Below are 16,269 nucleotides of genomic sequence, written 5' to 3'. Positions count from 1 at the left end.
CATGGCTTTTTAATATATAAACCATGTTTTCCCATTACATTTCCAGTAAAATAAATATATTGTGATATACACACCGTTATATGCTGCAATATACAATTTATAAAAATAAAAAATGAAACTATTATTATAAACGTTTTGGTCATTCTGCCCACCTCAAATCTTTACACTGTGATTTTGTCGAAGCAGAGGTTTCCACACAGCTATTCGGCCTCTTAATGATTCTTTGAGTCTGAGATTGCACTTGTATTTAAGTGCAGTTTTTTAACATGAGTGATGGTATGTTGGCACTGCAGAAGCTTTTAAGCTTTTAAATCCCCCACTGCCTCCTCACATAATCAATACTGACATGACCAGTCAATTATCCCAGAATAATTAGGACCTCCCATGAAATCCTGAATATTTGCTCCAGTTAGGCATGTACAATAGGGCATATTAAGAATCTTTGTTTAAACTTGAGCTCTCGCTCATGAATTTTCTTTTAAACATATGGCACTTTTCCACTGCACGTTATGGATCGACTCGCCTCAACTCTAATGGTTTTACTTTTCTGAGCTTGCATTTCCATTGCAGTTTAGTGCCTCCTCAGCGTGGGTGGGATTATAGGCTGATCATCATAGTTGTGCCGCCTCTACTACCGTGACATCATCTTAAACACGACACAAACTGACCAAAACAATAACAATAACTCATTGTGCTGCGTAAAGCAGTTGTTGCATTGTTGCAAATTTTACACAAGTGTAACAGTTAAATTGGCCTGGTTGTTTTAGAAGCAATCTTCCAGTAGCTGGTCAACTAAATAAAATGAAGCTTTCAAGTGGAGTAAAGAGTTAACATAACAAAACATCCTCCATCGTGGATCAACGCCAGTCCAGGGCACTCTCACTCCCATTGCCCCCGGTCTAGATGGTAGGTTGATGTAGAGTGTCGGAAATCCAGTGATGCTGGTAGTGATGATTCTCTCTGACCAATCAGTGATCTGCAGAATTTTGCCGTCACATTTAGTAACGGCTCGGCTCGGTTGGAACCTCGACCAAGGTGGTACTAAAAAATATCAGGTACCAGGTACTATCCACAGTGGAAAATCCCAAAAAAGCGAGCAGAGTTGAGTCGAGTTGTACCATGCAGTGGAAAAGCCCCAATAGTGTCCGTCACTATACTGTGGTGTTAAGACCCACACAGACCACCGAGTAAGCACCCCTTGCTGGTCTCACTAACACCTTCCAGCTGCGACCTTAGTTTTCCCTAGGAGGCCTCCCGTTCAGGGACTGACCAGGCTCAACACTTTTTAGCATCAGTGGGCAACCAGACTTTATCCAAAGACATGGAAGTGCCTCTCTATCTTTTACTGTCAATTAAATGTCCAGGTGATTTTTCACTTCAAAATTAAAAGACCGACATAAGAAACTTTTTTTTGCATAAAGCAGCTTATATAGGAACATTATTATAATTTTTTTAAATGTGGCATTAGTTTCCTGACAATTAGACACAATTACTTTAATGCAAAATAAAATAAAAAAAAAGATTTAATTAATAAATATTCATTGAATATAATAAAGATCATTGTATAGTATTATTATTACTGCAATACAATAAAACTAAAAATAAACTGTTACACTATCGTGAGTCTAATGAGTATCACTGTTAAAGGGATAGTTCACCCAAAAATGTAAATTCTCTCATCATTTACTCACCTTCATGCATCCCAGATGTGTATGACTTTCTTTCTTCAGCAGAACACAAACAAAGATTTTTAGAAGAATATCTCTGCTCTGTAGATCAAGACAATGTTAGTGAATGGGTGCCAAAATTTTGAAGCTCCAAAATCCACATAAGGGCAAAATAAAAGTACTTCAGATGACTCTGGTGGTTTAATCCATATATTCTGAAGTGATTTGATAAGTGTGGCTGAGATCAGGTCAGTATTTAAGTACTTTTTTACTATAAATTCTCCTCCCTGTTCAGTCAATTTCCACTTCACTTTCTCATTCTCCTTCTATTTTGGGTGATTCACATCCCTCTAGCATATTGCCCCTTAATGGGCAGGGAGGAGAATTTATGACCAAAGATTACTTAAATATTGACCCGTTTCTCATCCAAACCTATAATATTGTGTTTTGAACGCACAAATTTAACAATTTGAGTCATATGGATTACTTTTATGCTCCCTTGATGTGGATTTTGGAGTTTCAAAGTTTTGGTCACAATTCACTTTTTGCATTGTAAGGACCTACAGAGCTGAAATATTCTTCTAAAAATCTTCATTTGTGTTCTGCAGAAGAAAGAAAGTCATACACATCTGGGATGGCATGGGGGAGTAAATCATGAGAGAAATTACATTTTGGGGTGAACTATTCCTTTAAGAATAATGGGAATTGGGGGCCTGGATGATTATTGACGCTGACTACCACCCCTGGAGTCGCAAGTTTGAATTCAGGGTGTGCTGAGTGACTCCAGCCAGGTCTCCTAAGCAACCAAATTGGCCCGGTTGCTAGGGAGGGTAGAGTCACATGGGGTAACCTCAATGTGGTCACGATTAGTGGTTCTCGCTCTGAATGGGGTGTGTGGTAAATTGTGCATGGATCGCAGAGAGTAGCATGAGCCTCCACATGCGTTGTCATGCACAGTGAGCCACGTGATAAGATGCACAGATTGACTGTCTCAGAAATGGAGACAACTGAGTCTTGTCCTCCACCACCCAGACTGAGGTGAGTAACTGCACCACCACGAGGACCTACTAAGTAGTGGGAATTGGGCATTCCAAATTGGGAGAAAAGGGGATAAAATAATAAATAATAACTAATGGGAATTTACAAAATAATAATAAAAAATTCCCAAAACATATAAAATAGGTTTCACTATGATAGACTACGATGATAGCCAACCAGCACCTAATTCATTACATCTACAGTCTGTGAGTGGAACAGGACAAAAAAATAAATTGAAATATTTCAGTGTAGGCCATACATATTATAAAAACTGTTCTATAGACCTCTTTAATTATTTAATACAGTTTTTCTAATGCTGGATAATAACTATTGTGCATTTTTGTCATATGGGGCTAGAGCTTGGACTCTGTGAACCCCACTACACAAACAGAATGACAGCGTCAGCAGCTCCAGCGCTATTGATCTCTCCGTTTGATTGAAAAGTTAATTGCACCTAACACCTTTTTACTGAGAATGTAATTTGCTCTGGTTTGCTGCAGACAGTGAAATTAATTGATTAAATGAATCTCAGCATAGCCCAGAGTTTGTGAAGTGTGCGTGTGCGGCAGAGGAATGATCGGTTATGCGTATGTGGGTTTATTTTGATCGTATTTATTTTGATTTAGTAGCTTGCCTTGTTCTATATTTTTTAAAAGCTTTCAAAATAGTGCAGTGTAGATATTGGTCCTTTAATAGCAGTCTGTTTGCTCACCTCTGAAAGCACAGCATGACTCATTTGAAGAGCCGTCCTGCCTGGGGCTGTATGTATGAAGTCAAACATTGAATTGCTTTTTATAACCTAACATGTAAGAATTGTTTAGACTAGGAAAAGCTGATGTTAAATCAGCCTACATCCACGCTCCTGCACTGAAACCTGTAAGAGTATGAAAATAAGCCATATGAGAACATAAAATGTTTATTTATGTGAAATCTCTTGGAATTAATTATAATACATTCTGATTTGTCAACAGAGACCCCAGGTGTCTTTCCTTAACCCCTCTTCATCTGATATTTGAGTGTCTACATGCTAATAAACGTGATTTCTTTTGGTGTCCGCTCAAAAATAATTCCATAATTAATGTTTTGAAATGTTTTGTTTTTGCAGAAAATGCTGGAAGTCGCGGAGATCTGAAATACTAATAAGTGACATGCGATGACAACAGAAGAGGTGAAAAACATGAAAGTACAGGACATTAATTAAGGTGTGCACAGAATGTACACCATAAATTATTACATTTAAATGACTTTAAATATGCACTCCTTGCCATGTTATTTGCAAAAATGGCTAATACTAATTCTGAATATGACACTTTGTTTTTTAATTATTATTATCTTTTTCTGGTATTGAAGCATGCCCATATTATTTCATGATTTATTTTACTCATTATAACGGTTACTGACACAATGAGAGATGGGTTGGGAATGGGTATCCAATCGGTGGATTGTTTGAGGTCAAGTGACCAGATTGAATTTGGTTCTTTTTCAAAATATTATTGCTGTCTGAATGTCTGAAGCTGTCTAAAATACTGTCTGTAAAGAATGTTGTTGAAAAGTTATTTATCTTTGGGCCTGAAATACAAAACACAAAGACATTTTGTGTGTGTGTCCATACACGGAAATGCTTTGTTGATGAGAGGTCAACGGAGAATGGCCAGACTTGTTCTAACTGACAGTTATTTATATATATATATATATATATATATATATATCGATCAGCCACAACATTAAAACCACCTGGCTAATATTGTGTAGGTCCCCCTCTTGCCACCAAAACTGCACCAACCCGCATCTCAGTATACCATTCTGAGATGATATTCTTCCCAGCACAATTGTACAGAGCAGTTATCCGAGTTATCGTAGACTGTCAGTTAGAACAAGTCTGGCCATTCTCCGTTGACCTCATCAACAAAGCATTTCCGTACACAAAACTGCCGCTCACTGGATATTTTTAGTTTTTGGCACCATTCAGAGTAAAGGGCCAGTTTGAGTGTTTCTGTAACTGCTGATCTCCTGGGATTTTAACACACAACAGTCTTTAGAATTTACTCCGAATGGTGCCAAAAACAAAAAACATCCAGTGAGCGGCAGTTCTTTGGATGTAAACGCCTTGTTGATGGACTGGTTAGAACTGACAGTCTACAGTAACTCGGATAACCACTCTGTACAATTGTGATGAGAAGAATAGCATCTCAAAATGGTATTATGAGATGTGGGTTTGCATGGTTTTGGCAGCATGAGGGGGACCTACACAATATTATGCAGGTGGTTTTAATGTTGTGGCAGATCGGTGTGTGTGTGTGTGTGTATATATATATATTTATATTTTTTTTTGGACAAAATGAAACTGGTTCCAAAGATTTAGCAGTGCCTTTTAAATTCACTGTATTTACATGTTATGCCTTTTGTTTACTGATCTCATGTTCACCCAATGCTGTACTTAAAGATAAGCATATTCAACGTTCTCTGCCTGGAAATAAAATCTTTAAATATAACAATAACCTGTGTTTCTTGTATTTGCCACATCTTCCAGAGATGGAAATGTTTGATTACGACTTTGAAAAGGTGTCTGTGACTTTCAGAAATGTTTTAGTCCTCCAGGTCTTTATCACTCTTATAACCAGCAATTGTTTTACTAACAATGCAACAAATCTTGGGAGACTATTACAATGGTTTGTTGATTGTATTGTTTGCTATTTCTGCACCTCACATAAAAAATGATTTAATTAATTCTGTAAAACGTTTCATATACTCTGGTATTGACACTGCTCTGTATACATGATAACCAGCATATAAAGAGTAACACAAGACATGCACATTCTCTACCCATTATTTTATTCTGAAATTGAGATTTCACTCTTGCCATTATGCTGCCCTTTTTCTGGACAGTTCCAGACAGTAATTTAACAACAGGAAATTAATTCTCATTCATGTCTTTGACAACAGCACACAATAGCCCAACATTTTAATCATGAGATTTCGTTTTAAATGTTTATTTATATATAAACAATGTTTATTAAACTAATCTCTTGCTCGCTCTTCATTAAATTGACTTCACTGCTGCCTATATTTAGGAGCACCAAGGATATTACAAATAAGGTTTTCACATGGCACAGAAGTAATATTAATCCAGGCATATGCCAGTTATCTGGGTTTTTTTTTTTTAGAAACCGGAATATTGGGTTAACAAGTTTAAATGACCTCTATATAACCAGTATAACCAGATTTCTATGAATAACAGATCATTCATGTGCAAGCACCATCAAGCATAGCTTGACCTTTCTGCTATGTGTCTTAAGGCTCATGATTACATTTTGGAAATGGAAAATGGAAATGAACAAAGGATATTCCGAATAAGGTGTTTATATTTCATTCTGATTAATCCAGACATATTCTGTATGCCAGCTCTCTCCTGCATAATAATAAGCTTAATGTTTACACAGTGTATACATAATCTGAAAATATAAAAATTCCAGTATTAATCAGAAATGGTCCTTGATACAAAGCCTCCATTAACCCTTAAATATTTATGGACCTTTATGAAATTATTTAGGTTTGGGAGCCAAAAGCCTCAGGGGGGAATGGTGTTTTTGCTCCAAGTTGTTTCCTAAAGCTGAGGATTGACCTCACCGGCAGTGTGACTAGCCAATTCAGTCATGTCAAAAGATTTGGTCGAAATAAGGAACTGCTTGTCATGTTTCTGACACTGAGGCTGTCTCAGAGACCAGAGATGACACTGACAATATGCAGATTGTGTCTGTGTGCTCGCAAGGTGCTCGACTGACAGGATGCATGCTGTGTTTGACCAATTTATTGATGCTCTACATGTACTTGAGACACCCCTGAAAAGCTCCAGGTTATTGGAGACACCTTGGCAGCGCTAGCGGACAGTAAATCAGAAGGAAATAGCTTTCAGCAGCAGGTGATTATGGGCATGGTCATGTTTATCTTCTTTCCACAAAGTGTCCAGTAAAACTTTGAACCAATTTTTTTTCTCTCCATTGTACATAAAGCACACACTGAAATGTTCTGTTCAAAAATATTAAACATCTCTTCCAAATCAGTCTATTCACTGTATTGATTAAGTAACTAAGTACTTGAACATTTCCTCTTATATCATTCTTTGCTTATCAATACAACGACTTCCTCTTCTTAAGTGAAATTATTGTTGTGAAATGCAGTACTATGGTGAATCTCAAGAAAACATGTTCAGGTCTCACTCTCTCTCACCGCTATTAGGTACACCTGTGCATCTACTTATTCATGAGATTATCTAATCAGCCAATCATGTGGCAGCAGTGTAATGTATAATATCGTGCAGATGTGGGTCAGGAGCTTCGGTTAATGTTCACAACCATCAGAATGAGGAAAAATGTGATCTCAGTGATTTAGACTGTGACATGATTGTTGATGCCAGACGGCTGGTTTGAGTATTTCTGTAACTGCTGATTTTCCTGGGATTTTCATGCACAACAGTCTCTAGTGTGTATAGAGAATGGTGCCAAAAACAAAAAAACATCCAATGAGCGGCAAATCTGTGGACAAAAATGCCTTGTTGATGAGAGGTCAACGGAGAATGGCTAGACTGGTTTGAGCTGACAGAAAGGTTACGGTAACTCAGATAACCACTCTGTACAATTGTTGTAGAACAGCATCTCTGAATGCACAACACGTCGAACCTTGAGGCAGATGGGCTACAACAGCAGAAGACCATGATGTGTTCCACTTCTGTCAACCAAACAAAGGTTGCAGTGGGCCTACCATCTGTGTACCTCAGCAGAAATCCAGATTTGTCAGAACAGGTGATGTTTTCCAATCATCTACAGTCCAGTTTTGGTGAGCCTCAGTTTTCTGTTCTTAGATGACATTAGTGCTACCTGGAGGGGTCTTCTGCTTCTGCCGCCTCAATGTTCAACGTGTTGCATGTTGTAACGTGGTTATTTGGGTTACCGTCACCTTCCTGTCAGCTTGGACCAGTCTGGCCATTCACCTCTGATATTAACAAGCCGTTTTCATCCACAGAACTGCCGCTCACTGTTCCCAGGAAAATCCCAGGACATCTGCAGTTACAGAAATACTCAAACCACCAATAACTGTGCCACGGACTAAATAAAAAAAAAAATCCCCATTCTGATGGTTGATGTGAACACTAATTGAAGCTCCTGACCCATATCTGCATGATTTTATACACTGCAGCCACACATATATCATTAACAAAATATTGCCTCTTTGGATCATTAAAATGTTAAAGGTTATTGTGACACACCTATTATTACTAGCATAATTATCTTAATTTCCATTATTCTTAACGGCAATGTGTTTGTGCCCATTACATTACACTTGTTTTTAGCAGTACAACAAATACTGCCATTCAATTTTTTCTCAATCTATATACATTTCTTTTTTTGCCAATGATCCTGGAATTTCATCAAGCACAATATAATTATCTATTTCTTTGGATTTTGGTGTGAGATATGGTCCAGACATGTTCTTAAGAGGTTCAGCCACTAAATATATGTAAATACAATACATGTTACTACATATCTATCAACTACACTACCGATCAAAAGTTGTTTTTTTTTTAAGTTCTTTATTATAATTGAGATCCTTCAGATCAAAATATTTTTTAAATCATGAGAAACATTTCAGTCAAGTGTTTCAGGTAGTGTATGTTCTGATCCTTCATTTTGCACAAACATTTTGCGCCAACAGTATGATAACCCCCCACCAAAAGAAGACAAAAGTCAAGGTTTAAAGACAACATATTTCACATTTAATTTTGGACATCACCATAGCTATATGTAACGTTTAAGGACAAGTTTCAGCAACAGAACATTTATTAATTTTGCTTGTTTTTTCTTTTTCATCTTTTGAGGTCAGTACATGGTTTGGTCCTGTAACATTTCATGGTGGTTCTTTTCCTCTGAATGGACATGGATCATTAATGTCAAACGCACAACACATGCACATGTCATTTAGCTGTTTACATTAGGGTAGGACAAAGTCAGAGACGGACATTATGCATATAGTATAGTTTTCATTTAAACCTCCCTTGCTCTGTTTTTGACACTCATATCTAATAAGGCTATATTACAGCTATGAACAAGAAGTCCAACACTGCATTTCTAAGTATAGAGCACCATATGTACACCTATATTTACAGACTTTATTCTTAAAACGAAAACACAAAACAAACAGAAATACTTAAGATAATTTTAGGTCAAGTGAGCCATTTGAAGGATGTACAGGTTTGACATATAAAACAACAACAACAAAAATTATATTTACATATAGCTGCAACTTATAGCTTAGCTTATTGCAAATGCCCTTTAAATATCTCACACCCAATTTTCGTTCACTCTCACTGTTCTGCAGAGCTTTGACTGTTTTATATACCAGATCATTGTCACCCAATTGCTTACTCTCAAAGCCATATTTCCTGATAAAGTGGTCACACCTGATATAAGATATACCATTTATTTATCTGTTAAGAGGTGGCCAGGTGACAAAACAGCCCCGTTTTATCCCAACTGGAAGTCAGCCCAAGGCCTGCATCCAACACAGCATTTTAAAACAGCAGTCCTTTCAAAAAATAAAATTTTTAAAAATATATATATACATACTTGTATAAACAGCCCCTATGGCCAGTCCATTCTGAGACTGGTACATACAGTAACTCAATGCTGAACAGTACAATAACAACAGGGGTGAGATTGGGATCTGCAACCAAAAATAATTTCGGAAGCCAAAGAAAAGTCCTTAATGACAAAGTAATTTCTCTATTCAAATTTTGTATTTAAAAAAATAATTAAATGGGCTACTGGTTAAAACCATTCAGTACTACAAAGGCCTGATGGTGTCTGTGGGTTTGATTTTACTCTAGCAGAAACTCCACTGTAATTATTCCCACTATGATTTGCATGTTCACTGTATCCTAATTGTAGACCATGCTTGCACCATCGTACAATGATAATTTTATAATTTAACAAAAACTATGATGAACACATTTATGTCTGGGTACAACCATGGTGCTGTCTGCGATGCAAATTTGGCAAACATTACGAGGGCATTTCACAGAGGGGATTACAAAATTTACCATCTTAACTTGTATAAATTGCACTTAAATCTCAACAAATCTTTCCTTAAACTCACACAATTTGAACAAATCTTAAGGTGTGGTGTGAATCATGAACTTGGTGAACATGTATGGCAATACATCTTAAACAAAATAATAAAAAATCCAAGTTATCTGGATTATCCTGTAACCCCCTTTAAGGGAATGACCCATTAAAAATGTTCCTTATTATTGCAACTGATTGTCCATAACCTCAAAAGTTTAAGTTAAACAGAAACTTTCTAAACAAAGAAATGGAAATGGTCAACAGCACTTTAAAAATGGTGAATAAAAACAGTGTGCAAAATAGTAATTTAGTTTACGACTCAAAGAGCGCAATGACTATATTGGTTCTTTACTCTCAATATTGCTTTTATTGTTTTACTATTCAAACCGTCACTTTACAATGATAATGGGGCTTTAAATTTACAAGACCAGTTGCAATTCTTATATTTACATTGAGCTTGTTTTACGAATTGCCATGTTCTGTTTTGTTATACCTTTGACCTTAATTTATATATCTCACTTTATTAAAGGTAATTTTATTTTAACTCTTCTTGAAAGACTAGGCTGTCAAAATCTTGGAATTCAATGTAAGAACGTTTTATTTTGAGGGCTATGAAAGCAAAATAAACAGGACTTGACAACAATTTTTGAATTCTATTAAATTCTAATGGGGAAAAAAGAAAAAGGATAGCAGTGTGCACTTCATTAAAACAAGTGGGTCCAAGAGTAGAAACTTAATAAATAAGTAATGAGAATGATTAAGACAACAGAGAAGGCAGGTTTAAAGGTCAGGTTGGGGTCGAGAGAGGTCATATACAGCTACTCATAGAGAACTCAAGTCATTCTTATGCTACAAATGTGGCAATAGGAACAAACCAATCTGAGAACCAGCCATGTGATGCAACATCATATGACCTGACAGCAGCTGGCCTGGGCTGAAGCACAGATCAGACCGTCCCTTGGGCTTCGCTGGATGTTCACGGAGATGGTCTTTTCACACAGAGGTAGCTGGAGAACATTGTTTTTCAAGTTCAGGTTGTTCTCCTTGACCAGGCCAAGTTCATTTAGCATGACTGCTGTTTGGTCTGGATAATGCTCCATTGCCCCAATACCACCATTCAAGGCAGGGTTGATTATTTTGTCTAGATTGCTTTTCGAACCAATGCACATCTTCCAGGAGGATTTCTCCTGGACTTTAACACTGGACAAGCTCTGGGGATCAAGGATGAACCGTCGTCCTCCCCCTCCTCCAGAGTTGCGATGCTGAAACTGAGAACTCAAGCAGAGACTCATGAGCTTGAGACTCTCTACAAGTTCCCCTGCACTCCGAGCCGCACTACGCGTCGAACCAGATGAAATATTGTTGTTGCTACGGGAACAGCTGGAAGGGCCACCCTGTCCTTTCGTACCCCCCCCACCACCTCCACCACCACTTCCACCACCTCCTCCTCCTCCGGTACTACCACTATTCCCTCCTCCTCCTCCTCCTCCTGGAGGACAGCTCTTGTCTGGTCCTGAGTTACCCTCCCCAGGTGGTTTACTCTGTCCTCCACTGCTACCACCCCCATTGCCCCCAGAATCTCCAGGTGGACCCTCACTACTGTCCCTGCGGTTCCAGCTGTAGGTGAACCCTGTGTCTTTGTCTAGACGCCGACGGTGACTCTCTGAATCATCATCGCTGGTCTCTGAGCTAGAGCAGCTTGAACCACGGCCCTGACTCTTGCGCCGGTGGTAGCGCTTCTGGACCGTACCAGGAGATGTCATGTTCATCTTCAACCGGCTAAGCTTGGGTGGAAGACTTTCATCCATGTCAAAGTCATCGTCTGACTCACCTTCCTCCTCGAAGATCTGATTGAGCACAGGGGCGCTCTTGCGAGACGTAAGCCTGTTAGTGATGGACAGTGGCTTGCGCCGCATCACCACCTGGGTAGGTAGTGCCGAAGGCTCCTGTTCTTCCTCCTCCTCCTCATCCTCTTCCACTCGAAAAAGGCAGGTTCTCTGCTTGGCTGAAGCAGAAGAAAGAGGTACCATGAGGGGGTTTGTTTGCAGAGCGGTAGGTGCTGTAGAGCTGTTGGAGACTCCACTGGTGTCCTCCCTACGGCTCAATTCTAGAAGCCCCTTATTTCTATGACCATTTAGCAAGTTCTCTGTACTGCGAGCCGGAGACTGAGGACCCCCAGCATGAGAGATGGACGAAGATGCTAAGCTGTCCTCAATGTCCTGATGCATGCCGATTTTGGTCGGCCATGACTGCCTGCAAAAAGAAAAGGACATGGGTCTTGATATAAATAACCTTTTCCAGAGATGGCGCAGGCTTCTGAAAACAAAAGAAAATACCAGATTCTGCTTTAAATAGAAAGAGTTCATGCTTCCTCAAAGTCAAAAGCAGCTACAGTAAAAGTTGTAACTTACTTTGTAACTTAGACAGTTAAGGTGGACATTGCCAGAAAAAAAACAATATATATGGATAGAAGCTCTGGAGACTGCCTTTTAAAAACAGCCCAAACCTTCATGATAGATAAAGTCCTTGACAAAAGCCAGACTTGATTATCGTGCCAAACCCTCAACAAAGGAACATGGCGACTCACAAGATAATTTAGACCTCAAGCAGCAACTTGCCATTAATGTACCTACTTGTTTCCTTAGCCACATGCTAGGTTATCATTTACACAATATGTGCACTTTTTAAGTCGCTATGGAAATAAATAACCATCCAAGAAGGTTTATTGGGCTATTGAAGCAAAGCTAATCAGCGGAACTGAGCTCCGGCACGTCCTGCCTGGTTGTCATAACTACACTAAACTACACTAACACTCCATAAGCTTCAATGTTGATATAACAAGCCAAAAAAGTCAAACAATGGGAATAATAATGCAAACACAAGTTCAGCTAATGTTTTTGTTAAAACCACCTTTTCAGATTTTGTTTTTATAGATTATAAACCAAACTTCTACCAGAGACCCCAAAATAACATTTGTCAGCAAAGATAAACAAAATATTAAACTTGTTTCAAGTTGGGTAAATACTGCAAACAGAAGCATGTTTATAGTATTGAATGTTTCTTTCATTAGTGTGATGCTTGATACTATTTCTGGTACAGTGGGTACGGAAAGTATTCAGACCCCCTTAAATTTTTCACTCTTTGTTATATTGCAGCCATTTACTAAAATCATTTAAGTTCATTTTTTTTCCTCATTATTGTACACACAGCACCCCATATTGACAGAAAAACACAGAATTGTTGACATTTTTGCACATTTATTAAAAAAGAAAAACTGAAATATCACATGGTCCTAAGTATTCAGACCCTTTGCTGTGACACTCATATATTTAACTCAGGTGCTGTCCATTTCTTCTGATCATCCTTGAGATGGTTCTACACCTTCAATTGAGTCCAGCTGTGTTTGATTATACTGATTGGACTTGATTAGGAAAGCCACACACCTGTCTATATAAGACCTTACAGCTCACAGTGCATGTCAGAGCAAATGAGAATCATGAGGTCAAAGGAACTGCCTGAAGAGATCAGAGACAGAATTGTGGCAAGGCACAGATCTGGCCAAGGTTACAAAAAAATTTCTGCTGCACTTAAGGTTCATAAGAGCACAGAGGCCTCCATAATCCTTAAATGGAAGACGTTTGGGACGACCAGAACCCTTCCTAGAGCTGGCCGTCCGGCCAAACTGAGCTATCGGGGGAGAAGAGCCTTGGTGAGAGAGGTAAAGAACCCAAAGATCACTGTGGCTGAGCTCCAGGGATGCAGTCGGGAGATGGGAGAAAGTTGTAGTAAGTCAACCATCACAGCAGCCATCCACCAGTCGGGGCTTTATGGCAGAGTGGCCCGACGGAAGTCTCTCCTCAGTGCAAGACACATGAAAGCCTGCATGGGGTTTGCTAAAAAACACCTGAAGGACTCCAAGATGGTGATAAATAAGATTCTCTGGTCTGATGAGACCAAGATAGAACTTTTTGGCCTTAATTCTACGCGGTATGTGTGGAGAAAACCAGGCACTGCTCATCACCTGTCCAATACTGTCTCAACAGTGAAGCATGGTGATGGCAGCATCGTGCAGTGGGGGTGTTTTTCAGCTGCAGGGACAGGACGACTGGTTGCAATCGAGGGAAAGATGAATTCGGCCAAGTACAGGGATATCCTGGACGAAAACCTTCTCCAGAGTGCTCTGGACCTCCGACTGGGCCGAAGGTTCACCTTCCAACAAGACAATGACCCTAAGCACACCGCTAAAATAACGAAGGAGTGGCTTCACAACAACTCCGTGACTGTTCTTGAATGGCCCAGCCAGAGCCCTGACTTAAACCCAATTGAGCATCTCTGGAGAGACCTGAAAATGGCTGTCCACCAACGTTTACCATCCAACCTGACAGAACTGGAGAGGATCTGCAAGGAGGAATGGCAGAGGATACCCAAATCCAGATGTGAAAAACTTGTTGCATCTTTCCCAAAAAGACTCATGGCTGTATTAGATCAAAAGGGTGCTTCTACTAAATACTGAACAAAGGGTCTGAATACTTAGGACCATGTGATATTTCAGTTTTTCTTTTTTAATAAATGTGCAAAAATGTCAACAATTCTGTGTTTTTCTGTCAATATGGGGTGCTGTGTGTACAATAATGAGGAAAAAAAATGAGATGATTTTAGCAAATGGCTGCAATATAACAAAGAGTGAAAAATTTAAGGGGGTCTGATTACTTTCCGTACCCACTGTATATGATGATAAAGATGGAGCCTGCCTGCATCCCAAAGATCTATCTCTTTTCCTTCCTCACTTACTTCTCGTTCCCACCACATTCTCTCATTTCATCCACTCTTTGCTCTTTTCAGAAGGGATCTACAGCCTCACTGCTTTTCTAGGTCAGTCCGAACCAATTTCTGCCTCATCTCTTAAACACATTTGTCACCCGGTACAAGGCTCAGAGGATGTGCTGGCTGTCCACACAAAGCACCAAGATCAGACAGGGATCCTGACATCAAGTAGAACTGGCATCCCATGGGCTCAGATAAATTATGCCCCTCTTTAAGCACAGACACCTTCTCCTAAGAGCCAACAAACCTGTTGTTAGTCCTTTGCATACGAGACTACAGGGCAGACTGAATTGAGACAATTAAGAGAACCTTAACAACTAAACTATTAGTAACACTGTAAAGCTAAACCAAGCAAATATCTTGATTGATTACAATGCCTTTTTTTGACAGAATAGAATCACAAGAATTACAAAAAGACATTAATCAATTAATTAACTTCTTTCAACCAAAGGCTGAACCTTAACAAACAGGATTTGGGATATTATAGGAAGAGAAGAGTGACTCAGTAAATAGTATATAACATTGGATTCAGACATGCTTTGATGCCTTCCTACCTCTGAATACTGCCTGATAAAGCAACATTTTTCAGGTTTTGCACATACCCATGGTCCCTCAACTGGTGGAGTTTGGCATCAGTCAGATTCAATTACGCATCTTTAAATATTGAGCTTTTTTTTTAACTGTTGTATTGCTGGAATTTGTTTTTGGATTTTTGGGATTGCCTGCACCAACACAAATTCCTTGGCAAATAAATGCATTCTGGTTTTAAAGTTCACTACATAAAAAAGTTTGTAAAATGTTTTATTTATGTAAACAATCCACTGTCTGACCTTACAAGAAGGAGAACTCCCATTAAAACCTGAGGAACTAAAGACATTCCAAGCAGTGACCAAGGAATTCTGCTCAAGAACTAGTTTATATCAGAAGAGATGAATGTTCTACTCCTGCTGAGAGAGATACAGAGTTATTCTTTACAACATGGCACCACAATGCTTTTCTCTCCGATTTTACTTTATATCATGCGCTTAAGGCATGTGGCTTAACACGACAAAACCAATTGGGTGAAACTGAGAATGTTTAGTTATCCAAGAAATAACATTGAGCGTTTCATTGTCTTTTGCACCAAAACTAAGAAACCTAAGAGGGCTTATCAATCCATAATTATGCAGGATTCTCCTCAAGACAAGACTCGAGTGTCTATATGAATCACAGAGACAAGAGTAAACCCCACATGGGACTGAAGCTGTGGGAGAACAGCCGTACCTGAAATGGGCCTTGTTGTTACTGGGGCTGGAAGAACGAGGTTGCACCTCCTTCTCCTGCTTTTCCCTCAGGATCCGTTCAGCCAGCAGGAAGTAAGTAGCAGTGATGTGGTTGTACTTGTTTGTCTCTAGGGCTCTGGAGAAACCGCAAAGAGAATGAACAAGTGAGGGGGAAATACAGACAGTATAAAAGAAACATACAATTCAATGTGTCAACTACTTGTACAACTCAATGACTCTGACAAGGGGTCAAGGTTTGGGTGGTTAGCATGGCCCAGTTAGTTGACAGATGCCATAACTACACCATCTGGCTACAAAACAAACATTTTTAAGCAAAATAGAAATCACAAATATTTAATT

At 39.0% G+C, this 16,269-nt stretch overlaps 2 protein-coding genes across 2 annotated transcripts in view; one reads left to right on the top strand and one right to left on the bottom strand.

Moving 5' to 3' along the window:
- The window catches only part of LOC127657524 (anoctamin-10-like), a 48,679-nt gene extending 43,416 nt beyond the window's left edge, over positions 1-5,263 (top strand). The window contains exon 14 of the mRNA XM_052146361.1: positions 3,811-5,263. Coding sequence (XP_052002321.1) covers positions 3,811-3,837 — 27 coding nt within the window. The 3' untranslated portion in view covers positions 3,838-5,263. The remainder of the gene's footprint in view (positions 1-3,810) is intronic.
- A 3,200-nt stretch (positions 5,264-8,463) lies between these two features.
- LOC127657522 (SNF-related serine/threonine-protein kinase-like) overlaps positions 8,464-16,269 on the bottom strand; it is a 73,681-nt gene continuing 65,875 nt past the window's right edge. The window contains exons 5-6 of the mRNA XM_052146357.1: positions 15,911-16,045; positions 8,464-12,076 (exon numbers count right to left, since the gene is read on the bottom strand). Coding sequence (XP_052002317.1) covers positions 10,729-12,076; positions 15,911-16,045 — 1,483 coding nt within the window. The 3' untranslated portion in view covers positions 8,464-10,728. The remainder of the gene's footprint in view (positions 12,077-15,910; positions 16,046-16,269) is intronic.

Source organism: Xyrauchen texanus, chromosome 17 (genome assembly GCF_025860055.1).
Source record: "Xyrauchen texanus isolate HMW12.3.18 chromosome 17, RBS_HiC_50CHRs, whole genome shotgun sequence".
Lineage (NCBI taxonomy): Eukaryota > Metazoa > Chordata > Actinopteri > Cypriniformes > Catostomidae > Xyrauchen > Xyrauchen texanus.
Note: the sequence above shows the minus strand (reverse complement) of the source record. Positions and strands in the feature narration are given on the sequence as shown.